The following is a 25,535-nucleotide window of genomic DNA, read 5'->3' as shown; positions in this document are numbered from 1 at the left end:
AGTGGACTGCTCGTCCCTGGAGGTGTGTGAAGAGATGGCAGACTGCATCCTGTAAGGGTCTCCTAGATGTTGCTGGGGGAGGCTTAGGCTCCGTGACCTTTAAGGCCTCCAGAGCCTGCATTGAGTCTATCACTAGCTTGCTTGGGATGGCATAACAAATTAAGACGTGACCTTGACAGTGTGTATAAGACACTTAGGAGCCTCTTGTGGGGAGACTGAAGTGGAGCAGCAGACTCTGGCAGTAGGGCCAGGGAGAGGAGGTCGGGAAGAACTTTTGCCCCACTTCAGACATGCTTGAAAACTAAATCACTTGTGAGTAAATATTATCTCATTATTAACAATTCTAATAATGATACTAAAGCAGATGGAGTAAATTAAAAGTCTCCCTTCACATCATTTATCGTCCTACCCGCTTTCCACAGAAGAAACCACCATGGCCAACAGGATGTGTTCCTATGGATTTTTTTTTTCTATGCAATATGTAACAAAAATAGACAGATTTTTCTTATTTTTCATTTTTTCCCTTAATGGATTCATACTGTACTTATTGTTCTGTAACTTATCTTTTTCATTTAATGTTTTCTGGAATCTTTCCAGGTCAGCACATGGAGAACTACCTCATTCCTTCTAACTGCTTCATGGGATGCCCTAGTTGAGACAGATAATTTCATTTGCTTCCAGTTTTCCGTGTCATACACAATGCAGGAGTGGGCTTTGCTGGAGAGGTAGGAGTATTCTTCAGGCTGGATGTGGAGATATAGTATTGGTGGGTTAAAATGACAGGCATATTTTGAATTAAATGTGTGACTGCCCTCCCCAAAGGACACGAACACTGATGTGCCCTTCAGGAGTGTATGACACCTCTTGCTCCCTCAGCCTTTACTCTGACCATGTATTATCAATCTGAGGAGAAGATGATCAGATTCACTACTTAATGAAACCATCCAACAACTCAGGTGCAACTGAGCTGTGACCTGGAGCTGGACAGAGGTGCCATGGACACCGAGAAGCTCACTTGATACATTTCATGGGGCCAGTTTTGGCCTTTTCTTTAATCCAGAAAATATGGACAACTGAGAACACTTGAAAAAAACAACAGAAAGGAGCCTTGGGAATTATCTAATCCAACTTCAGAGTCCCAAATCCTGGCTAATATTAACATTTCCTCCTTTATTACAGCTGCCAGATTGTTCTGTTCCACTTACACACTCCCCTGGGGATGGGAGTACACAACTCTGAGTTGCCTGCTCTATCCTTGGGTTGCTCTGCTGGTTAGAAAGGCCTTTCTGGTCAAACGGCAGCAATGAAAAAGGATAGAAATGATTCTCACTCTGCTGATTAAAACATGCCTGCAGGACTGCCCCAGTGGTCCAGTGGTTAAGAATTAGCCCGCCAATGCAGGGGACATGGGTTTGATCCCTGGTCTGGGAAGATCCCACATGCTGCAGAGCAACAAAGCCCATGCACTGCAACTACTGAGCCAGGGCTCTCTACAGCCTGTGCTCCACAATAAGAGAAGACACTGAGATGAGAAGCCCACACACCACAGTCCACAATAAGACAAGACACTGCGATGAGAAGCCCACACACCACAGTAAAGAGAAGCCCGAGTGCAGCAACAAAGACCCAATGCAGCCAAAAAAAAAAAGCCTGCAATTCTTTGACACTCCTCCCTTCAAAAGGTAGAGCCTAATTCCTCTCCCCTTGAGGGTGGCTTTGCTTAGTGACTCATTTCTAACAGACAGAACATGGCAGAAGTGACTGTAACTTCCAAGGTTGGCTCATAAAAGGCATTTTTGGCTTAGCTTCCTTCTTTCTCTGCCTTGGATCACTAGCTCAGGGAGAAGTTAGCTGCCATACCATGAGGACACTCAAGCAGCCCTATGGAGAGGTCCACATGGCAAGTAGCTGAGGCTTCCTGCCAACAGCCATGGAAGAAGCCACTTGGAAGCAGTTCCTCTAGCATTGGTCAACCCTTCAGACTTGGTCAAGCCTTGACTGTAATCTCATTAGAGATTGGGCTAGATCTATGCAGTCAAATTGCTTCTGGATTCCTGACTCAGAAACTGTGAACTAAATGCATGTTCATGTTGTTTTAAGTGGCTGAGTTTTTGGGGGGAAGGGAGCATACTTTGTTACACAGCTGGAGATAACTGATAGACTCACAGACAGTGTTGACCAAAAAAAGCCAGACACAGAAAGATTCCATTTATATAAAGTTTAAGAACAGGCAAAACTCGTCTCTGATGGCAGGAATTAAAATATTCATGCATTTGCGGGGTGCTGATTGGCAAAGGGGCCTGAGGGAGCCTGCTGGGGTGCTGAAGTGTTCCACATCTTGAACTTGGTGGTGATCACACAGCTACACATAAATTCGTAAATCCACTGAGTCGTCTACTCAAGATGCATTTGCTTCACTATGTATAAGTTAACTTCAATAAAAAATAAACTCAAGTAGGAAAGGAAGAGAGGGAATAAGAGAGGAAAAGAAAGTGGTTAAAAGTTGTTCCTTGCATAAGCTAGAATCTCTCGGATGTCGGTCCTCCCCATCCCACCCTTCCACCACTGACTGGGCCTAATTAACAATAGAAACATCTCCCCCCTTGATTGAGAAAAGACTATATGTCAGATATATGAGGCATAGCCCTATTAGGCGAGTATGAGTATTATTCCCGTTTTACACATAAAGAAACTGAGGCACGGATACAATAAGTGACTTCCCCCCATTACACAGAAAGAACATGACACAGTTGGGACATAGCCAGGACTCGATCCCTTGTTTGACTTCAAATGTCAGAGATTTGAAGCCAGGGAGCCCCTGGGTCAGTCTGTCTCCTGCCTAGCTTTTCCAAACACAGCCTGCAGTGGGGACCTGACATGGTGTGAGATGGTCACTGTCACAAATCTTTATTCTGGTTTATTCTGATCTGCATAGGAAAAGGATTTTCTTTATTATTTTCACTGACTTCATTTCATCTTTCCCTTAGAGTGAGGTAAGTAAAAGAACATAATTGACATTTAGAGGAAGGGACAGTGACACATGCCTGTCCTCTCAAGGAGGCTGAATACTTCCAGACTGAATTACTTCAATGCAAAATGAGACTACAGACTCGAAAACTATGCACAGACGGAGAGCTGCTGCTTAGAAGCTAAAACTATAAGGAACAAAACAAAACACAGTTGGTCTTGCTCTCGTGGTTTTCAAGAGTGTGTTTTCCTTATATCTTGCAAAACCAAAAGTTATATTCAGCCTCATTTAAAAAGCTGCCCTGAGTATGGAATCTAAAATTAATGGGTATCACCATGTGTGAAAACCTTCAGGATCCTATTCTAGCATAGCTTTTGTTTTCTAAATTTATTTCCACTAGGAAAACAATCCAATCTGGAAAAACAAGAAAACATGATCCACTTCCTTTAGCTTCTTTTCAAAATATTAAGCACATTCTCGCTGTCAAATATTGGAATGAAATGCGAGACACCCAGTGAAATCCCCCTAGACTTTGCACATGTCTTCATGTGGAGAGGGAGCCTATTTTCAGGCCTCGTCTCTGCTGAGGGGCAGGGAGAGTGTCCCATGCCCCAAGTGTCCTGGGAAGGGCCTGCTGGAGGGAGCTCTGTGGGAGAGGAGAGTGGCTCAAGAGGGGCAAAGAGCCGCTGCTTGGGACACGGTTGGCTTGGGACGGATGGGCCTGCAGGCACCCCATGTGTCCTGCCTGCCTCCTGGGTGCTGGGAGGGTCTCTCCTGTCTGTTCATTAACACAGCCTGTTTGGAAGCTGGGTGCTTCAGTTCCAGCCCAGTTCTGAGCCTAACTTGATTCGTGACATTGGGCATGTCCCATCCCTTCTCAAATCCTTGGTTTCCCCATCTGCAAAAGGGGGGCTGGACTAGGCATGTCTCAGCGCTCTCAGCGGCAGTCAGACCCCTGCCCCTCCCCCCATGCTCAGGCTCACTACTGTACCAGGGTGACTCCAGGCAGCAAGAGCATGGAAGTAAAAGAGAGCCTGGCTGAGTCAACAAGCAGCCTCAGAGTCCTATCCTGAGTCCATGTCCTGAACCAGCCTGTGAGGCTCTGTGTCACCCTGGGCAGAACTCCCCGAGTCCGTCTCCTTGGCCGAATAAGGAGAAGGGAGGACTCTGACACAGGTTACGGGCGCAGGGCTGAGGAGAAAGCTGTGGCCTCTGGGGACCTCGGTGACTAACGAGAACGAGGAATAAATCCAGCGCCACTCATCACCTCCTCTTGGCCACATGCCCCCAGAGCCCATGCCTCCCGGGGCACTGAGAGAGGTATGGATGGCCTTCCCCTAGCCTAAGCCAGCAGAGCCCCCTCCTCGAGTCCTGTTTCAGCCCCCCACCTCCCCCACCAGGTCTCAGTCCAGTCTCTAGACTCAGGCTCCCAGGAGTACCTCCTCACAGGCACCCTGAATGTGGGTAGTCAAAGCCCCCTCTGGTCTCCAAGCCCTGATGCCCTCTTCCTGCCCCCAACCCTCTCCCATCCAGCCGGGAACCATCTTATGACAGCCCACAGGCCACTTCCCTTCGAACTACTCACTCCCAGCCCTTTGGGCTCCCCTCAGCTCCCTTTCTGGCTTTCCTCAGGCGGTCCCATTAGTTGATTCTGAATTGACTCTACAGCTGTCCTCTCTCCTTCTCTTTGTTCATGTGGTTCCCTACACCGGGGATGCCATGGCCTCCACTTAACCCTCTGACATACTTCCACCCTAGAGTTTATCTCAAATTCCGCCTCCTCCAAGAAGCCCTCCTTGATGCCTGCTCCTGACTGAAAATTTTCCCCACAGTACCCCACTGTGTGTGGCTTGCTAGAGCACCTGGCTGAATGATCAACTATACACATGTCAGTCATCTCATCCAGTGTGGAATCTCAAGAGGACAGAGCCAGTATTCACACACAGAGCCCCGTACAGCTCTGGGTACAGCAGGCACTTACTAAACCCTGAGATAAAACAAAGGGAGACACTCCTAGGATGAGGTGGGAGCAGGTGGTGACCAGTGCTCTGGCCTGGCACCAAGGGAAAGGGACAGCTGAGAAGAACTAAGACCTGCACAAAACTACAGTAGATTCAAGAACCCAGACAGGCACAGTTCATGGACTTTAGCGTCACATAGACCTGGATTCTAACCTTGCCTCTCTTACTTCCTGTATGACCTCAGGCAGGTTACATAGCCTGCCTGGGCCTCAGTTTCCTCATCCACAATACTAGGATAGGCTGTGACATCCATCCAGCAAGTCTTTGCCAGCCTTAAATGAGATAATGGATACATGGTACCTGCTCAGTACATTAACTCTTAGAATAATGTGTGAACTCCCTAGGTCACCTTCAGAGTAAATATAAAAGTGAACAACTTCATAGTATTCATCTCTTAGCTCCTTAGAAGTAGAGATTCTCATTATCCCCATTTTACAAATGAGGAAACTGAGGCTCAGGGAAGTGGATAGCCTTGCATGGATGTTTAGCCGGGCTGAGGGTGATGGTCAGCATGGGCTCTGTCTTTGGGGGGAAGCACTGGGAGGGGAAGTGGGCAGCTTGCTCCCTGTAAGCTGCCACCAGAATGACCTGAAGCCAGTGCTCTGGGTCATCTTTGGCCGACATTCTGTCCCAGGAATCAGGTTTCAGCTGAGACTCCCTGCCCGGGTAGGCCTGGTATCACATGAGTAGCCAATCCCAGGGCTTGGCCTAAGGCTACTGCCAGGCATGTTACATGCCTTTGTTCCATCTCATCTGCCCCCTCTGCCTGCAATAAAGCAGGGTCAGCAATGGAAGAAAGGATGGAAGCAATGGGGGCTGGGAATGGGTGCTACAGCAGCAGGCTACTGGCATGTGAGAGATGGAAAGAATTTAATGCAGCAAGTTCACATGACACGGCTGCTGCAGGCTCATATGGCCTCTCTTTATGAATTAGAGAAAAGTGCCTTCTCTGGATGAATAAAGTCCTGTATGAAGTTTTAAAGAGTAGATTATGAGTTGGGTTTTGTCCCCTGTCTCCTCATTGTACAGTGGACAACATATACAACCATCCAGCGCAGCCCTGTTTATCAAGTGCCACTGCGGGACCAAGTTCTGAACTGTGTATTGGGATATGGAGATGACTTAGACACAGCCCCCACTTCTGAGAAGTTCAGAAGGAAGCCAAGGTGCTAGGAGAACCAGGGAAGGAGCTCTTAAACTCTCTCTGTGGGGAGGCTCAGAGGCCCTGTGGCAGGCTGAAGGGAGAAAGCAGTTATATGCTGGCTCTTGTGGGGGGGAAATAAAGGTTGGATTTGTAGTGTTTGCCAACATCCACAGTGTTAATACTCTCACTAGGAGTAACTACCAGTGTGCCATCACTCAAGTGGAGTTGGGAAGGGATATATGTACAGTTAGCTCCAGCAAGGTGGTTCAGGCTGGCTCTAGAACCACTGGGAGAAGGAGAGACTACAACCAAATCCAGAAGGAAGAGGAGGATTTCTCTAGGCAGAGAAGGGGTCAGGGCAGGGGAGGACGTTCCTGGGGAGAGAAAAGAATAGCTCTAAGTCATGGAGCCGTAAGAGTAAGTAGGGAGCAAACTGTGAAGAGTTGTGAAGGTTTAAGATTGGGAGAAGTGTTAGTCTCTCAGTCATGTCCGATTCTTTTTGACGCCATGAACTATATAGTTCACCAGGCTCCTCTGTCCATGGAATTCTCCAGGCTAGAATACTGGAATGGGTAGCCATTCTCTTCACCAGGGGATCTGCCCAACCCAGGGATCGAACCTGGGTATCCCACATTGCAGGCAGATTCTTTATCATCTGAGCCACCAGGGAAGGGACCGCCAAAGTCTTCTGGAAGCTGGTGATGCTTAACCTCTTGACACAGGTTACCTGCCTATATGAGTCATTAAGCTGTGGATTTAACTTCTATGCACTTTTCTATATATTTGTATAATTTTTTTAATGAGGATAAAAAGTAGAGATAATCTCATTCAGGGACAACCACTGTACACAATTTTGTTCTATTTCATCCAATCTTTTTCCTATACACACATTTATATGACCATTCAGCAAACATTTTCATGTAGGGAAAAAAAGCAAGTTCTCTATCAAACCATAAAGAAGAAAGCATTTTAGCACTAGAAGCGACATGGTATACTGGAAAAGAGTGGGTTTCAGAGTCAGAGACCTGCATTCAAATCCTGCTTCTGAAAGTTCTCAGGGCTGCTTGGCAGCCCTGAGAAAGCTGCTAGCCTTCAGCTTCTCTGAGCCGTTTTGTTTTCTGAAAACTGAGACCGATAATACTCACATCCTGCAGGGCAGTTGGGAAGATCAGAGATGATGTGTATAAGGTACACAGCACATAGCCTGGCCCACAGGGAACCCTCAACATGTGCAACAGACATGATACTGTTATTAGTATCATCTTAGAAAGTTAGAACTGAAATGGTTGCCCTGAAGATAAATGACTGAACTACGGAAGTTATAGAGAAATGATAACCCTGTAAGGAAAAAGGCAAACTAGAATTTGCCCAGGGAATAACCTTGATGGTATTCAAAAGCCCACTGAGTGGTGTAGGGGGGTGATGGATAAAAATGGTGTTGTTTTGCCTAGTGAGGAAGGCTCCAGTGGTTTATAAGATCTGTGCATCAGATATACCCTGTATGCAGCAGAGAACAGAATTAAACTCAACAAACAGGACTTATAGGGAGCTGACTTCTACTGGATATAAGGAAGGATATTCTCACTAAAAATGAAAGGGGTGATCTCAATAAAAAGTGAGCCTCCCATCATTAGGGGTCCCCAAGCAGAAGCTGGTGGAGCACTTGGTGGGAATGATGAAGAAGGAACTGTGAGCATGTAGAGGGTATGGACTGGATGACCTTGGAGGTCTCTTTAAAGCTGGGCTCTGGAGCTTTCATAAGCAGCAGCATCTGCTCTGTCCAGTCCATACAGCAGCAAATGAACAAGTGCAGAAGTGCAAGCATCAAGTGAAGGACACAAGGAGGCCCTTGCCCATCTCACCTGGTTATCGATCTTCAGTTCCACCAGAGAAGTGTTGTACGGAAGTGCTTCCACTAAGCGCAGGATCCCGGCTCCGGAAATGAAGTTCGATTCCACGTTCAGTGTCTTCAACACCTTGTTCACCTTGAGCATCTCGGCAAGGGCCTTGGACCATAGGAGAAAAGGTAGGGTACCGTGAATTACCTGATCAAGGCTGGAACCCCTGTGGGTAGAACCTAAAATACTGAGGGAGCCTTGCTGGGAGTGAGAGTCCCTCAGACACAGTCAGGGACCAGGAAGAAGATCTCAACTTCTTTCACCAAGCACCATTCTGTGTCTCTCCTCCCCTCTGGCTTACTGTGGCTCCAAACCCCAGCTGGAGAGTTTCAGCTCCTTAACCTGCATCCAAATCTTCTATTACCTGGTTCCCTTGCCCTGATCAGCCTCAACTCCAGCTACCCTCTTGTTGGTGCTACTCTCAGTTCCCCCTGGCACCCAGCGCTCTCCCTCTGCTCTGCCTTTCCTCATCCTTCCCTACCACCTGGAATGCCCTTCCTTTCTGCTTCACTCATTGAAACCCTGTCCATCCTTCCAGGCCATTCTAATGCCCCTTTCTCTAAGAGTCTTTCCCCCTAGCTTGCTGTGCCTGCCTTCTTGAACCTCACAGACTTTATCCATAACCTCCCTCATGGAACTTGTGTTCCTGTGTTTAGAGTTGTTTTTATAGAGGTTTTGTCTCCTCCATTAGCCTATATACTCTTGGTGGGCTGTTGGTGCACCTCGTTCACCCCAAGGGAACCTCCCACCCATACAGTGCTCAGCACATAGTAGGTCCTCAGTCACTGGTCACTGGACTACTGGAGTTCCAAGTTCCCTATATGCTTTCAACTTGTCTTTTCTGTGTCCCTGTTGGAATTCCATGGAGTTGTCATTCTCTTTGAACAGCAGAGAGGGGAGCCTGGGAAGCCATCCCACTGGGCAAGTGACCAGGGCAAATCGGAAGACAGGAGCTCGGATGGCCCCAGCATGTTGGAGGACTTCAGCCAGGGGGTGTAGATGACAATCAGAGCCTCTGGAGGAAATGAAGTAATTAGCAGGTGGTGGAAACGATGTGTCATGGTGGAAAGGAGACACCAGCAGCTGATGAGCCAGGATGTAAGATCAGTGGGTCCTGGTTGTCTGAAATGACGATCTGGTCCAGGAATGCCCGTCCCACTGGCCCTGCCTGCTGAAGCCTTCACAAGGCTCAGCTCCTAGGATGCCTTCAGAGCCCAAATCCTCAGCTCCCCTGCTTTCGTGTGCCCCGGGATGACATGTCAGCTTCCTCTCCAACCCTGCGTAGGCTGGACCCTCCTGAGGGGATGGACCCAATCTGTGCCCACCCACAGCATCCCTCTTGCTCCCCAGGAAAGGTGTGGCCTGATAATCAAAATACTTGACAGCCAGTATGTAAGTATAGCAGGCTGATCCAAGTCGACATACTAGTGACTGAGCTGGTCCTATAGGCAGTGTCATACCAGGTGTCAACTCTGTCTGCTGGACCAGAGTAAAGAAATGGGCAGGAGAAGAGCTGTGGCAGGCAGTGCGGACGCTAATGGAACATGCTGTAGTCCATGGGGTTGCAAAGAGTCCGACACAATTCAGTGACTGAACTGCACTTGTTTGCAAATGACATTATTGGTTACACAGAAAATACAAAATAACTAACAAAGAAAACTCCTGGACCTAATAAGCAATTATAGCAAGGTTGTAGGATATGGTTAATAAAGAAAAGTCAGCTGCTTTCCCATAGATAGCAATGAACAAGTGGAATGTAAAATTTAAAGTACAATACCATTTACATTAGCAAACAATTTCATTTCAAACAATGAAATACTTAGGTATAAAGCTAACAAAATATGTATATGATCTATAGGAGCTAAACTATAAAACCCTGTTGTATTAAATCAAAGAAGAACTAAATAAATGGAGATATATTCCCTATTCATGTACAAGAAAACTCAATATTATCAAGATACCAGTTCTTCCCATTTTGATATAGATTCAATGCAATCCCAGTTGAAATCCCAGCAAGTTATTTTGTGGCTATCAACAAAACTTATTGCTACTAAATGGTTAATTGCCATGGCTGGTAGGCTAATTCATGTACCTTTTAACCTGCTATTAGTATTGTAGTAATCATACTGTACTGTTATTCTTTATCTGTCTACATGAACCATTACATTCATGAAAGTGGGAGCTGTGACTATCTTGGTCACAGTTGTATTCTCAGAGCCTAATTCAGTGCTGGACATAAACACTCCATAAATATGCATTGAATATTTTAAAAAAAGGAGTTGATGGCTACTTTATAATAAATACAATTTAATCTAATCAGAGATCAAATTTCCAATATCCGTTGGATCTTAGAAAAAGCAAGATAATTCCAGAAAAACATCTACTTCTGCATTACTGATTACGCTAAAGGCCTTTGACTGTATGGATCACAACAAACTGTGGAAAATTCTGAAAGAGATGGGAATACCAGACCACCTGACCTGCCTCTTGAGAAACCTATATGCAGGTCAGGAAGCAACAGTTAGAACTCGACATGGAACAACAGACTGGATCCAAATAGGAAAAGGAGTACGTCAAGGCTGTATATTGTCACTCTGCTTATTTGACTTATATGCAGAGTACGTCATGAGAAATGCTGGGCTGGATGAAGCACAAACTGGAACCAAGATTACAGGGAGAAATATCAATAACCTCAGATACGCAAATGACACCACTCTTATGGCAGAAAGTGAAGAGAAACTAAAGAGCTCTTGATGAAAGTGAAAAAGGAGAGTGAAAAAGCTGGCTTAAAAACTCAACATTCAGAAAACGAAGATCATGGCATCCAGTCCCATCAGTTCAGTTCAGTTCAGTCGCTCAGTCATGTCCGACTCTTTGCAACCGCATGAACTTCAGCACACCGGGCCTCCCTGTCCATCATCAACTCCCAGAGTTCACCCAAACCCATGTCCATTGAGTCGGTGATGCCATCCAACCATCTCATCCTTTGTCGTCCCCTTCTCCTCCTGCCCTCAATCTTTCCCAGCATCAGGGTCTTTTCCAGTGAGTCAGCTCTTCACATCAGGTGGCCAAAGTACTGGAGTTTCAGCTTCAGCATCAGTCCTTCCAATGAACACCCAGGACTGATCTCCTTTAGGATGGACTGGTTGGCCTTCCTGGAGTCCAAGGGACTCTCAAGAGTCTTCTCCAACACCACAGTTCAAAAGCAGCAATTCTTTGGCGCTCAGCTTTCTTTATAGTCCAACTCCTACATCCATACATGACTGCTAGAAAAACCACAGCCTTGACTAGATGGACCTTTGTCAGCAAAGTAATGTCTCTGCTTTTTAATATGCTGTCTAGGTTGGTCCTAACTTTCCTTCCAAGGAGGAAGAGTCTTTTAATTTTATGGCTGCAGTCACCATCTGTAGTGATTTTGGAGCCCAAAAAAATAAAGTCAGCCACTGTTTCCACTGTTTCCAGTCCCATCACGTCATGGCAAATAGACAGGGAAACAGTGGAAACAGTGACAGGCTTTATTTTTAGGGGCTCCAAAATCACTTCAGATAGTGACTGCAACCATGAAATTAAAAGACGCTTGCTCCTTGGAAGAAAAGCTATGACCAACCTAGACAGCATATTAAAAAGCAGAGATATTACTTTGCTGACAAAGGCCCATCTAGTCAAAGCTATGGTTTCTCCAGTGGACATGTATGGATGTGAGAGTTGGACTATAAAGAAAGCTGAGCACCAAAGAATTGCTGCTTTTGAACTGTGGTGTTGGAGAAGACTCTTGAGAGTCCCTTGGACAGCAAGGAGATCAAACCAGTCAATCCTAAAGGGAATCAGTCCTGAATATTTTTTGGAAAGACTGATGCTGAAGTTGAAACTCCAATACGTTGGCCATCTGATACGAAGAACTGACTGATCGGAAAAGACCCTGATGCTGGGGAAGATTGAAGGCAGGAAGAGAAGGGGATGACAGAGGATGAGATGGTTGGATGGCATCACTGACTCAATGGATATGAGTTTGAGCAGGCTCTGGGAGTTGGTGATGAACAGGGAAGCCTGGCGTGCTGCAGTCCAAGGGGTCACAAAGAGTCAGACATGACTGAGAGACTGAACTGAATGAACTGAATCTAATCAGAATTATTTTTAAGACACAGGAAAGATCAAATAAAATTGATCACTGGCAACCACCAATGAAGACAATAATTTTAGATATGGAGAAACTGAGGACCAGGGAGGGGCAGGCCCTTGTCTACACAAGAGTGGAGACAGAGATCCAACTTTAAGGTCCACGTGACTTGCATTTAAATCTCAACTCCACTTCTCACTTGCTGTGAAACTTTGGACAAAGCAAGTTGTCTGAGCTCCCTCTACCCCACGTTCTTCATCTGTAAAGTGGGGAGCTCTGCACCTCTGGGATCTGGGATGATTGTGGAGATTAACTAGGATAATGTACAGATGGTGCCTGGCTAATGGCTGTTCTGTCCACATTCCCTCTTGGCTCCTAGCCCTGTGTCTTTCACCACATCACACCTCACCACACAGGGTTCTTCATCGGTGGCACATGGCCAGTCCTGAGGCCACAAAGGTCAACTTTCCTGTTTCTATGCCTCCCACTCTCAAGGCAACAGGACAGAAAGGTACATACAAATGCCACAGGGTCATTGCTCCGTGTTCCCACGATGCTGAACTTCTTCACATACGAGTTCTCTTTGAGGGCTTCTGCATACGCCTTCAGAGTGGGTATGGGGATATTCTGCAGAGAGAAAGTCAAGCAGTGATCAGTAGCCCTGCTAGGGGCAGGCAGGGCAGAGAGATGGGACAGTACTTCTCTCATCACCTGATGCAACCTGATGTCCAGCATGTCTCTGACCAAAGAGCTGAATGGGCAGAGGGTTCCTGCTTTGCCCCAGATGGCTGAGATTTGGGGAGAACTTTCTGGTAAACAGATTGAGAAAGTCCTCCCTGAACATTGCAGGTAGCACCTGTAGTTTTCTCTTTGTACACGCAGAGACCGAAGGAGCAGGAAAACATCAAGGCAAAGGTGCAGGAGAGTGTTGTGCCGAGAGCTCAGGCCTGTGGGTGTGTGCAGCAGGCAATGTTTCTGACTTGCTGTGTGACTCTGGGGGAGTCTGCCCCTCTCTGAGTTTGTTTCCGTAAACTAAGGTGGGGCATTGCCCTAGACAATCTTAAAGAGACATCTGTCCCAGAAAGTCTCAGCTCTACCACACATCGGAGGTGCTAGGGAACTTTCATAAAATGCTGATGCTCAGGCCTGCCCTGGACCAATAAAATCAGAATCTCTGTGGGGAGAGGGACTGGGCATTGGCATTTATTATTTTTTTAATCTCAAGTGAATACCACTGACCTAGTCCAACTGCCTCACATGCAGAGGGGAAATGGGCCTGAAAAGGGCGAGCCCTTGCCTGAGGCCCCACAGTGGGCCCTGAGGCCCACTTCTGAGGCCCCTGAGGCTCCAGAAGGCACAGGGCCGTGGCCAGGTCCCTCCATCCCACGCTTCTCTGAGCCCATAGACGTTGCCAGGGTGCACAGTTCTGAATTGTGCCAGTGTCTCCCATGGCGCACACGGCAGATAGCGGAGGCACCCGAATGGATCTCGCATTTCAGAGTGTCACTTTATCCCCCATGGGAGCAAAGCTCAGGGAGGCCAGGTGGAGGAGACACTGCAGGCGCAGGTTTCCAATCTGATTATGCCACGAGGCTGGCAGCCACTTAAAAGAAAGTGGAGAAGAAAGGAAAAGCGAGCTGGGAAGTGAGGGGCCCACTTCTTAGCTTACATCCACACCCCCTGAGAACTAATCTCTCTGGCTCCCGGGCTGAGCAGGTGAGCAGGCAGCTGGGCCTGCTCCTGCATTCCTCCCACAGCCTGTCCACCCGTCTCCGCTCTGCCTGGTGGTCACACAGGAAGGGTCCAAAGAGATGTGGGCCAACAGCCTAGAGTATGGCTTTGGACACTGGGCCAATGGTTCCCATCTAGGGTTGCAGAATGAGGCTGAATACGTGCAGGAGACACAGGTTCAGGGTTAGGCCCCTCCCCAGGCTTGGGTTACCCCACGAACGTGGTGGGCACCAGGCTTTTCCAGCCTTCAGATCCCGTGTAGCCATATGTGTCTGACTCATGATTTATCTCTGAGAAGCTCTCAGTGTTGTGGATAAGGTGGTGGGTTTCCAGAGTCGAACCTGGGTTGGCTGTGGTGAACATCTGGGTCTGATGTCAGGCCCCGAAGGAAACCAAGATGATGGGCTGTCCTGGTTTATACTGTCCTCCTACCCCAAAATTTTGCCTCTATTCCTGATCCAGAAGGACCCAGAGTCCAAGCAGGACACTGGTGTCTGTGTGCAGTCTGGTCTGGGCTGTCTGGGTCTGAGTGGACTCGGCTTCCCCCACACTCCCACAACAGGGGAAGTGGAGTGAAGGGGGCCTCACCCGGATGTTGTTGAGGTTGACCTCTTCAAGTTTTGGGTCATTGTTCTTTATCCTCTCCAGTGTTTCTTCCACGTCTGTGGCATTTGGTTCTTCGTCAGGCACAGGCTTGTACTGTGTAGGTTTGATCACACCTAGAGTGACCGACAACAGGAAGATGGCTCACAGAGATGGGGCGTCATTTCCCCTCGACACAAGGACATCAGAAGGAAGTGGCGGTGGAGCTCAGGGACATGGAAGGCTGGGCCTCTTGGGGGTTACTGAGGGGACGGGTTGGAGGAGGATGGTGATGGATGGGGCCTGGAGTCTGGGCCCTGCTTGGACAATGCATCTGCCAACCTGCAAGAACCAGGTGAATTCACTAAACTGCCTGAAGCTCGGTGTCCTCACGGTAGGGTGTGAACAGTCGTTCTACCCAGTGGGTTCCTGTGAGGATAAAATGAAGACTGGGTGGGAAAGAAACGTGTAGGCCTTCCAGAGGAAAGGGTAATTGTGCTGTGGGTGCCTTCATTTCTCTTTGGGGCCAAATTACCAGCTTGAAACAACACAGCGGAGAAATTCAGACAATGTAATGTTGGCACAGGAAAGGACAAGGAGACTTGTGGAGCAGGAGGGGCGCCCAGAGACAGACCCGTGTGGACACGTGGACATTTATGATCCGGGTGGAGCCCCAAACCAGAGGCGAGAGGACGGACTTTGCAAGGAGTGGTGCTGGGACAATGGAATATTGATATAAGAAAATGAAAGCTTGATCTCATTTCACACCACACACAAACATGAACCCCAGGAGGATTAAGAAGTGGAGAATAAGAAGTAAATCTCTAAAACTTACAGAAGAAAATAAAGGAGGATGTTCTGATAATATTGGGATGGGGAAGGCCTTTGTAATCAAGTCACAAGGATCCCAGGAGAGTAAAAAGAAGAGGTGAGCAGTTTTAGCTAGTAGAATTTGAAATCTTCTGCAATGAGATTGCAGAGAGTGGGCGGAGGTAGTGAGACTCTGGAGGATCCCTCACTTCCGAGATGCCCTCGCAGTGGGCAGGGAGCGGGGCCGGTACTCACTGTTGAGTCCCTCCTTGTTCACGATGGAGCTGCTGCCCAAGGCCTGGTAGTACTGCTGGTTGCTCATGAGCGTGTGCATGCCGAGGATAGCTGCAGGGACACAAGGGCCCGTGACGCGCCTCTCAGACAGACAGCTTCCCAGGCACAGACATTCCACGCCCCAGGAAGTTTTGCTCACAGAAATGGTAAGAAACACTTTGGTTTTTACTCTTGCCTCTATTGATGTGACTGTCCAATCTCTGTCCCCAGCCTAGGTGTCTCTAGTCCCTGGCCTCAGATTCCTAGGTGTCCCCCTGACATGTCCAACCCAACTTGACCAAAACAGAACTCCTGTTTCTCATCTTCTCATCCTGCCGGTCCCCTGGGGTAGAACCTCAGTCACATGGCACCCTTCCCCCCAAATCCTCACCCTCCTGTACCGGGTCTCTCACTTGTCCCATCTCCCACTCCATCAGCTCTGTCCTGGTCAGGGCCCTATCAGTTCTCGCCAGTGATTCCAGCTGCGGAATCACTGGTATGCTGGCTTCAGTCTCTTTCGACCCTCCCCCAGCAGCATACAGCACAGAGCAGTCAGAAAGATCTCTCTGGAAATGCAAACCTGACTGTATCCCTCTCCTGATCAGTCATTCTTTCATCCATTCATTTGTTTGGCATCTACTGAGTGCCAGCATCACGTGTCCAGCTCTGGGTTGGGGTGGGGGGGTGGGGATAGCGAGGAATAAGAGAGACAGGGCCTCTGCCATGCAGCCTACAATCTTCAGGGAACTAGAGACTAAGCAAGTCACAACTGAAAATGTAAGTGCAGAGTATGCTGAGTGTTGTAAAGAGAAAGTTCAATGTGTTCTGGGAGAAGAGGACAGAGGGATGGGAGCGATGAGATGTTGGCCAAGTGAAAAGAAAGAAGGTAGAATATTCTGGACAGAGGGATGGTGGGTAGGAAGCCACCGGCCAGGGAGAGAGGGGGAAACTGAAGACGGACGGAGCTGAAGCTGGACACGTGGCAGAGGGCACCACGCCCTCACCAGCTGCTCCTGCTTCTGCCAATGCCACCCATTTGCTGGTGAGCCTCTTTCCATCTACACTACCCACTGCTGAAATGCAGCCCACCCCACCACCGGAGAGTTTTGAGATTTAGCAAATAAAATTATAGGATACCCAGTTAAGCTGTAATTTCAGATAAATAATTAATAATGTTCTGATATTAGTGTGCCCCATTCAGAATTTGAGAACTTTTTCCATGAGAAACTTATTGTTTATCTGAAATTCAAATCCAACTGAACATCCAGTATCTGATCCAACAACTCTACATCCCCATCCTTTAAGTCTGGAATAATGCTTCCTTCCCAGAAGTCCTCCTGGATTCCACCTTCCCTCTAGCTCTCTCACAGCATCTGGTGTCCCTTTCACAGTCATAGTCAACTGTGTTACAGCTATCTGGGTATATGTGTGTCTCCCCTACTGGATTGTGGGCTTCCAGAGATCAGGGAAGAGTATTCTCTGTCTTGGACCTCTTTCAGAAGATGATTTGGTAAACATTTGTTAATTAAAAAGAAAAAAAAAATTCCCCTGGCCATTTCATTAGATGCAATTTCTAGTTAGAGAGATAACATGGGAAGCTTTAGTGAAGAGTCAAGAGACCCAAGTTCCAGTCCTGACTCTGCCTTTGATGCTGCTGTGTCCTTGGATAAGTCCACTCCCCTTTCTGGGTTTCAGCTTCTTCTGTACAATGAGGGGTAAGACTAGACCACTGGTTCTCAATCATGGCTACACATACAAATGACCCAGGAACTTTACAATACCAGTGGTCCTCCTGGACAAACTGATCTAATCTCTGGAGATGTATTTTTAATCTCCTTGGATGATTTCTGATGCTCAGTGGGAGCTAAGAACCACAAGACAAGATGATCTGAAAGTCCCTTCTGTTTCTCACATTCTATGAGTCTTCTCGGCTAAAATTAGACCTGCCTGCTCATCGTTAAGAACTGGTAAGGAGAGAGGCTTCTGCACTGTTTTGAGCTCTTTGGGCCTTAATTTAGGCTGCATCTCCGTGGGCAGAGGGAGCTGAGGCTTGAGTCAGCAGCAGGTGCATCAGATCACCTGGAGTCACCTTCTGGGGTGGGCTCTTCCAGCCCCACCCAGACAGCGGCTCTGATGGTGGTTCTGGGCTGCTGCTGGGTTTTAGGGTTGGAAAAACAGTTTGTAAAGGTTGCTGGGAATCATAGGAAAGATGTAACCTCAGATGGCTTCTCTGGCTTAGAGTGTATAGAGTGGTGGGAAAATGGAAAATGCGTTTTGTGCTTGAATGATAGCTTTCCATAATGGTCCAGAAAGAGGGGCCCGAGGCAGGAAGGTTACAAGGAAGTGCTGGGGGATGGAGGAAGGAGACCTGGACTCTGGGTAAGCCTTGGTACTAATTTACTGAGTAACCCTGTCCAGATGACTTCCACTTTTTGCGCCTCAGTCTATTCACCTCTAAAATGGATCATGTTTGAGGGATGATCTCTTACCTTCTCATGGGCCTTAATAGCCACATGACAATTTCTCACCATCTTATAGTGTTTGATTTTTACAAGTAGCATCCAGGACAGGTACTGTCAACCCCCATTTTTCTGGCAGGCTCAAGAGGGTCAGATCAGATCAGATCAGTCGCTCAGTCATGTCCGACTCTTTGTGACCCCATGAATCGCAGCACGCCAGGCCTCCCTGTCCATCACCAACTCCCGGAGTTCACTCAGACTCACGTCCATCGAGTCAGTGATGCCATCCAGCCATCTCATCCTCTGTTGTCCCCTTCTCCTCCTGCCCCCAATCCCTCCCAGCATCAGAGTCTTTTCCAATGAGTCAACTCAAGAGGGTAATGGTTGGTCAAAGACGATTTGGTGAAGACCCTCCTGGCTTCTAAGTTAATGTTCTCACCCACACCTCCACATACTAGGTCACCAACTGGTCTAAAGTTCTAACATTTCCCCTCGACCTCAGAATTCTAAAGACAGACGACATGTATTCTAGGAGGTAATGTATATCAATAGCAGTCATAAGAAGAAATAAAACAACTTTGCAATTCAGAGGAGATTAAAGTTCAAAGAGAAGGAAATGGCAACCCACTCCAGTATTCTTCAAATCCCATGGATGGAGGAGCCTGGTAGGCTACAGTCCATGGGGTCGCAAAGAGTTGGACACGACTGAGCAACTTTACTTTCACTTTTCAAAGTTCTAAGAAGGTGAGAGGGAGGAGGATTGGACGGGGAGGGGCCAAGTAAAATCTCCACCACTGAGCAGACTGCCCGGTGGCTCCGAAGCCAGTATTCCCTTCTCCTGACCCAAGGACCAAACCATGACTTTCTCCTTGCTTGGTTTTGCACACTCCGTGTCACCAGGAATGAGTGACAGAAACACAGCACATCAACATTGCCTGCTGCTCCATTCTTTGTAGATACTGGTAGGGCTGAATTTAGCACAGGGGAATGTGATTTCTTACAAAAAAAAAAGTCTAGATCTTCCTCAAAACTTAAAAAGGCCTATTTTTGAACTCTGAAAAAGAACATCGAGTTCTCTTTCCTCACTCTGCCTTGGCAGGGTTCACTCAGTTGGTGATTTGACTTAGGACACAGAGAGACAGCAGCACACATCCTTGGCTCCCCCAGCTGCCAAGTGCTCGGGCTGACTCAGGCAGATGGCCAGAAGGTATTTCCTGCATCCTAGGAGCAGGTGAGAGAAGCTGGCTCTAGCCCAGGACCTCAGAGCAGCTGAACCAGCTACTCCTGAATAAGCCATACCCTGTCCCTTGTAGTGTCGGGGGAGAAGAGGTGTCTAAGGACATCAAAGTACAGCAGAAGCTGGGTGGTCTGATTAAGACTGCTTCTGATCATCACAGGAGCTGGGGGTACCAACTACCCTGGGGTGGCCTTGGTGTTCTGAAGGGTAAGTATCCCTACCCTCAATTCCTTCTTGGGTACTGCCCTGCCTGAAAGTTCCCCAAAGGTGAGTCAAGGTCATACCCCTGACTGGGGAGGGGAGGCAGTGATCACGCACTTGCTTGCAGCTGACTCCCAGTGGCCTCAGAGCTACAACTCAAGGCCACGTGCCAAGGAGTTAGCACAGTCGGGGGCCAGCACATTGCTCATCACCTATGGTGACACTGCATGTTGATATTTGTATGTCTCTGTTCTGTCCTCTTCATCACATCCTGGGGCCCCCAGGTCAGGGACTGGATCTGATTCATCCCAGCAGTATACGCTGACTCGTGAGTGAATGCACAGATGAGAAAACAGTGAGTGAGTGAGAGTTCACAGGTCTGGCTCATTTGACACACCTACTGGGTGTCCCCCTACACATCCGCATCACAGCCAGGTATCAAGCCTGCCGCACGTGCACCTGTAAAGCAGCAGCTCAGAGGGGCTGCCTCATCCCCAGCTCAGAGCCTCCTTCCCACTGGGACCCATCTCCGGGCCTAGCTCACCTCTACTCTTCCTCCTTTCGGTTCAGCTTTGGTCCTCACCTCATCTTACGGCCCCACCACTTGACGAGTCCTCTCCTGCACTCGGCCCTTTCTCCCTGGGACACTTACTCCCACCTGTCCCTGCATGTTGGCCTCGGGGGTTGTTTAACCTCAGCTCTGCATGGGCAGGAACCAGGCTGCTTTCTTATGGTTAGTCCAGTGCAATTGGAAGCTTAATTAACAGAAATGCTCTGCCCAAGAATCGAGTTGCAGGACGCAGAGAGGACCTGCAGAGCCTTGTGCCCAGCACGCCCTCCTCTTCGTTCCCTAATGCATCACCCACTCGGGGCTCCAGCTACCACCAGCAACACCCCTAGCACTCCAGCAAGATGTCCCACCTCCAGCGACTTCATCTCTTAAATTGACTCCTGGCTGGGCAGCTCTCCTCAGTCCTTGAAGGCACCCAGCTCTGTTTTCGGGAGCCTCAGGCCAAAAGCCCACACTCATCTCATCATCTCAGCCATGTGTCCTCTGATCCAGCTCTAGGAGGAGCTGGTCTTTCAGAAACACATCTTAGACACAGGCCACCTTGGCCCTTGGCCTCACCTGGGGCATGTCCCCTCCATCCCCTCATCCTCCCAACACCACCACCTCTCTACCCAAACCCCTGCTTTCATCTGGCCTCTCCCAACACTCCCCAGCCCAGGCCTCAATGCTTTAGTGTGACATCTAGAGCCTTTCCTAATTCCTATCCTCACCCTGGCTGACTCTGAGATTCAGCCATGCACCCATCTCCCTACTCTGTGTTCACTTCCCTACCCTGGAAGGCTTTATCCAGGGTGTACTGGGTGGTGATGTTGTGAGCAGACCCTAGAACCAAGCTGCCAGAGTGCAAACCCATGGGCAAGGATAACCTCACTATGCCGACTTTCTCTGTCTGTAAAATGGGGACTTCAATAAAACTCACTTCATAGGATCGCTGTGGTCAATAAATGCAGCAAGGTGTGGAAAGCAATGCCCACAGCAGCGAGGACATAGTTGGTGGTCAACAAATGTTCCACACCTTCTTCCATGGCCACCTTTCAAAAATAGCTGACACACAACAGTAGGCATCCAAGGCTAGCCAGTTAACGCTGGTGTCCTCCCGCAGCTCCCGCTCTCATTTCTGGCGTTGGAAGTGTATGGTATCATGAATAGATACTAGTAATTAGCCATGCCAGCGAAAATAAAGAGGAATAGTTTCAAGAAATCTAGACAGAAACTTAGCATGATATTGCAGTTCTATTTTGGCATAGGAACTGGCGGTTCTGACAGTGGAGTCATTTGATGATCCCTCTGAACTGCCTAACGAGGAGCGTGACGTCACGAGGGTGATCAGAGGAGAAGGACCAGGACAAAAACAGTCGCTGGGGTGAGCCAGTGTGGAGATGCTGGACGACTGTGCCCCCCACCCACTGCCCAGGTGCACAGATGAACCGGAACGCAAGCAAACTCTGAGTTGGGAAGACAGTCCCAGGAGCCTAACGTGGGATCTAATGTGACAGGTGTGGGTTTTGATGAGCAAAGCAGTTGAGTATCCTGACCTAAGTGCTGCATTTCCAGGGTCACACCCTCACTGCTGTGTACTTCATAGTGAAAGAGAACACCTTTCTCTCTCAGCCCTGACACCCTTCAAGCCACTGCCCTTTGTCTTTTCCCAAATGTTCCGCATCCCCAGGAAAGGCTATCTGGGTTAAGGGTCTACACATTGGCTCCCCTTGTTCACTCCTCAGGTTGCTGCAACCTGGCTCTGGTTCCCGGTCCCCCTCTCCCCTAAGAATGTCATCATACTGGTACATGACACGCACAAAAAGCTGGAGAATGCGAAAAGCATGACACTGCAGCCACCTGAGTCCCCTGGCAACAGCAGCCTCACTGGCCTCTGGCCTCGCCTCTGAGTCTCCCGGCAGGCCCTCAGTGCCAGAGACAGAACCCTCATACTGTCTCTCTAGCTCTTGCATTAGGCTCTGCCCATCTTGATTCGGCCTTGGGTTCCCAACCCATTCGTGGTATCCACGGTGGTTACCTTCATCCTATTTCCACTCTTCTCCCAAACACTTCTACCCCAGCCAGGGCCCTAGGCTCCAGAGCCCCAGACCCCACTCCCACAAGACCCTAGAGCTTGACAATACTGATGACACCCACCTCCCTATCTCCAGTGGGGACCCTGGAAGAACTCAAGGACTTTCATATACACCTGCCCGCTGTGGGTGGCCATTGGCCTTATTTTCCCTACACTTGTCCCTCCCTCACTGTTACGGCTGAATTTTGTCCCTCCAAAATTGTTGATTGTGTCCTGCTTTGTCCCTCTACTATATTGAATACGGTGATTTCTAGCCCCTTAGAATTTGTAACTGTTTTCAGAGATAAGGTCTCTAAAGAAGTGATTAAATGCCAATGAGGCTGTTAAGGTGGGTCCTAATGCAATCTGCCTGGTGTACTTACAAGGAGATTAGGACACGCAAAGGGACCCCAGGGGACACACGCACAGGGTGACAGAGAGATATGGTCATGTGCAAGCACGGGAGAGAGGGCTCAGAGGGAACCAACCCTGCGGACACCTTGATCTTGGACAGCTAACCTCCAGAACTATTGAGAAAACACGGTTCTGTTGTTTAAGTCACCAGCCTGTGGTATCTCGTTAGGGCAGCCTGGGCAGACTAGTGCACCCACCTTCACTAATGACACCAACTTAGACTCCGGAGAACTGGACTCCTCCCCTGGCCTCACAGTTGACCCCGTCTTTCCTCTCCCCTTCCCACTTGCCTTGAGTCTCTCCCTATTCCATCCACCCGCCTGTCATCATCTGGGTGAGGGTTAGCAGCCCCCCAAGACTGCTGAATAAAAAGACCAGCTACCGCACTGGGCCAGGGAGCACAGCATGATGGTGGGCACGCTGCAGCCAGAGCCTGACCCCCGGCGACAAAGGGATACCAACAAGTGGGGCAGGGACCAGACAGTAACGAGGCGACAAGAGCAGGTGGTGAAGGGCTCCGGATGCCAGGCCACCTTCTGGAGTTTTCGGGGCTGTTTGTGGAGATCACATGGAAACACACAGGAAGATGGAGGGTGCTGTATGAACATGAGATGTGGGGTGATCAGCTCCAAGCCCAGCTCTCTGAACTGCGCAAAGTGCTAAAATCAGATGACCTGTTCCAGGCCTCTGTGAGCCCCCTCGACTGAGATGCCGGCAGCCCTCTGTCTCCTCCCCTCTCCTCTTTCTTCCCAGGAGGCCTGGGCAGGGTTTGATGCAACGGCTGGTGAAGGGCTTAGGCTGCCTCCCACATTCCTCTAGGATGGGCTCCAAGGTGGAAAGGGTTTGGGTGTTTTTATCTCTATTTCACTCATTTCAGTTCTTGGTAATAGGTTTCCATCTCCTCTAGTCCTTTTCAGAAACAGAGGGTATTTATGTTGAAATAAATCACTCAAGGCTCCCCTGCTGATGCAGGTCAAATGCTTTAGAGGACGTGGGGAAGCGTCAGGAGTGCCTCCTACCTGCGATGTCACAGAGTTCCGCATCCGAGGCATTCGCCAGGGCCTCCTCCAGCTCTGGCTCCAGTGTCACACTTTCCAGCACGGGGTCCATCGGCTTCTGCTTGGGGACCCAGACCTTTCCTGAAAACACATGAGATGCTTGTTACACAGAGCGCCACTGCACTGGGGCAGCCTCTGGCGATGACCCCAGGTGGACCGTCCAGAGTCCTGTGGATCCCTCCATGCCGAGATGCCCTTAAAGCTTCTCTCTCTGGGGACCCAGTGCCAAACTGGCTCAGAGAAAGGGAATCAGAGATCTCCAACAAAGCACCCCTTATGTTTAAAAAGAAGAACTTTAGAACTTGGTCAGAGGAGACTGCTCACTATTGAAAACGCTGGTCATTAATTTTAACAATCAGTAAGTAGAAAAAAATGCAAAAGAAAAATATAATCGAATGCCAGGGTCTGGAATGCTCTAAACAAGGGTTCTGGTATGAGAGAAAAACTTAGAAACATTTCTAAAACAAATACATACACTCAGATTAGTAAAAGACGAATAGGGAGAAACTTGGGACACTATATTTTTAAAGTGTCAGACTCATAACTGAATGAGAGAGCAAAGAGGCACACACGGGGATGGTTGGCGGCTATAGAGTGCACCAAGATGGCCTTTTGAAGAAATTATGGGGCATCCACACAATGGCGATCCTGCAAAAGGATGATGGAGAGCTCTACTCACTAAGGAAGGAAAATGCCCAAGACAACATGTGTGAAAAAGTGAGAGGTTAACAGGCAGGAAGGCCAGGGGTCTCCAAATGGAGGAAATAGGCTGCAAGTGTCTCTTAAAATTCTGTGTTGCTATGATGACACCTGGTTCCACCTGAACTTAACTTTTCTCAAACCTTGAGCTAACCAATGCGTTTTTCTTCTGGAAATGTTTTCCTTAAGCTATGTTAATGAAAACTATGTATTTGCCTTTCTTCAAAATGGTTCCACCTAAGACTAACTTTTGGCCGACAATAGCTCAAAAAACCTGTACTCATATCAATTGTTTTATGGCTGGGGGATGACACACCACGTGCCATCCTATCTCAAATCTGCACATTGTGGGACAGGGGCCTGGTGAAACTCTGTCAGCCTTGAGGTGTCTTTCTTATCTGATTAATAACTTTCTAACAGACATAAAACAGCTTGCTAACACTAGCAAGGGGGGCACTCTCCGTCCCCCTTCTGATGTCTATGTCAGAAGCTTTCTCTGTCCCTTTTCATACTTTAATAAAACTCTGCTACACAAAAGTTCTTGAGTGATCAAGCCTGGTCCCTGGTCCCGAAGCTAAATCTTCTTCTTCAGAGATCAATAATCCAACACCGTTCACTGTAAGCTATCAAAAGCAAGCTTACAGAATAGCATAAATTATTTCATTCCGGTTATGAAAAATTCCATGCATGCATGCCAAATTGCTCAGTTGTGTCCGACTCTGTGTGACCCTATGTACCCAGCAGGCTCCTCTGTCCATGGGATTCTGCACGCAAGAATACTGGAGTGGGTTGCCATGCAAGCCTCAAGAAGATCTTCCCGACCCAGGGATTGAACCTGCGGCTCTTATGTCTCCTGCATTGGCAGGCAGGTTCTTTACCACTAGTGCGACCTGGGAAGCCTGAAAAATTGCATACACACACACACACACACACACACACACACACCCCTTTATTCATGCAACATGTTTATTGAGTTGCAATCAACCCTGAATATTTATCGGAAGGACTGATGCTGAAGCTGAAGCTCCAATACTTTGGCCACCAGATGTGAAGAGCTGACTCAGTGGAAAAACTCTGATGCTGGGAAAGACTGAGGGCAAGAGGAGAAGGGGGAGACAGAGGATGAGATGGTTGGATGGCATCACTGACTCAATGGACATGAGTTTGAGCAAACTCCGGGAGATAGTGAAAGACAGGGAAGCCTTGCATGCTGCAGTTCATGGGGTTGCAAAAAGTCGGACACAACTTAGCGACTGAACAACAATTAACAATTTATTGAGTCCTTCCTATGTTCTAGGT

At 48.4% G+C, this 25,535-nt stretch overlaps 1 protein-coding gene across 10 annotated transcripts in view; it reads right to left on the bottom strand.

Moving 5' to 3' along the window:
* Nucleotides 1–25,535, bottom strand: part of TMOD1 (tropomodulin 1) — a 93,424-nt gene that overhangs the window by 14,919 nt on the left and 52,970 nt on the right. For all 10 annotated transcript variants that reach the window (XM_086416008.1, XM_086416015.1, XM_086416014.1 and 7 more), the window contains 5 exons: nt 23,499–23,618; nt 15,527–15,616; nt 14,468–14,598; nt 12,668–12,775; nt 7,996–8,139 (listed from right to left, as the gene is read on the bottom strand). In XM_086416008.1, the coding sequence (XP_086272134.1) occupies nt 7,996–8,139; nt 12,668–12,775; nt 14,468–14,598; nt 15,527–15,616; nt 23,499–23,618 (593 nt within the window). The remainder of the gene's footprint in view (nt 1–7,995; nt 8,140–12,667; nt 12,776–14,467; nt 14,599–15,526; nt 15,617–23,498; nt 23,619–25,535) is intronic.

This window comes from Bos grunniens, chromosome 8 (assembly GCF_055505025.1).
Source record: "Bos grunniens cultivar Pamir isolate PY7600 chromosome 8, Bosgru_T2T1.0, whole genome shotgun sequence".
In the NCBI taxonomy this organism is placed as follows: domain Eukaryota; kingdom Metazoa; phylum Chordata; class Mammalia; order Artiodactyla; family Bovidae; genus Bos; species Bos grunniens.
The sequence above is the reverse complement of the archived record's forward strand: the minus strand, read 5'-3'. Positions and strand labels throughout refer to the sequence as shown.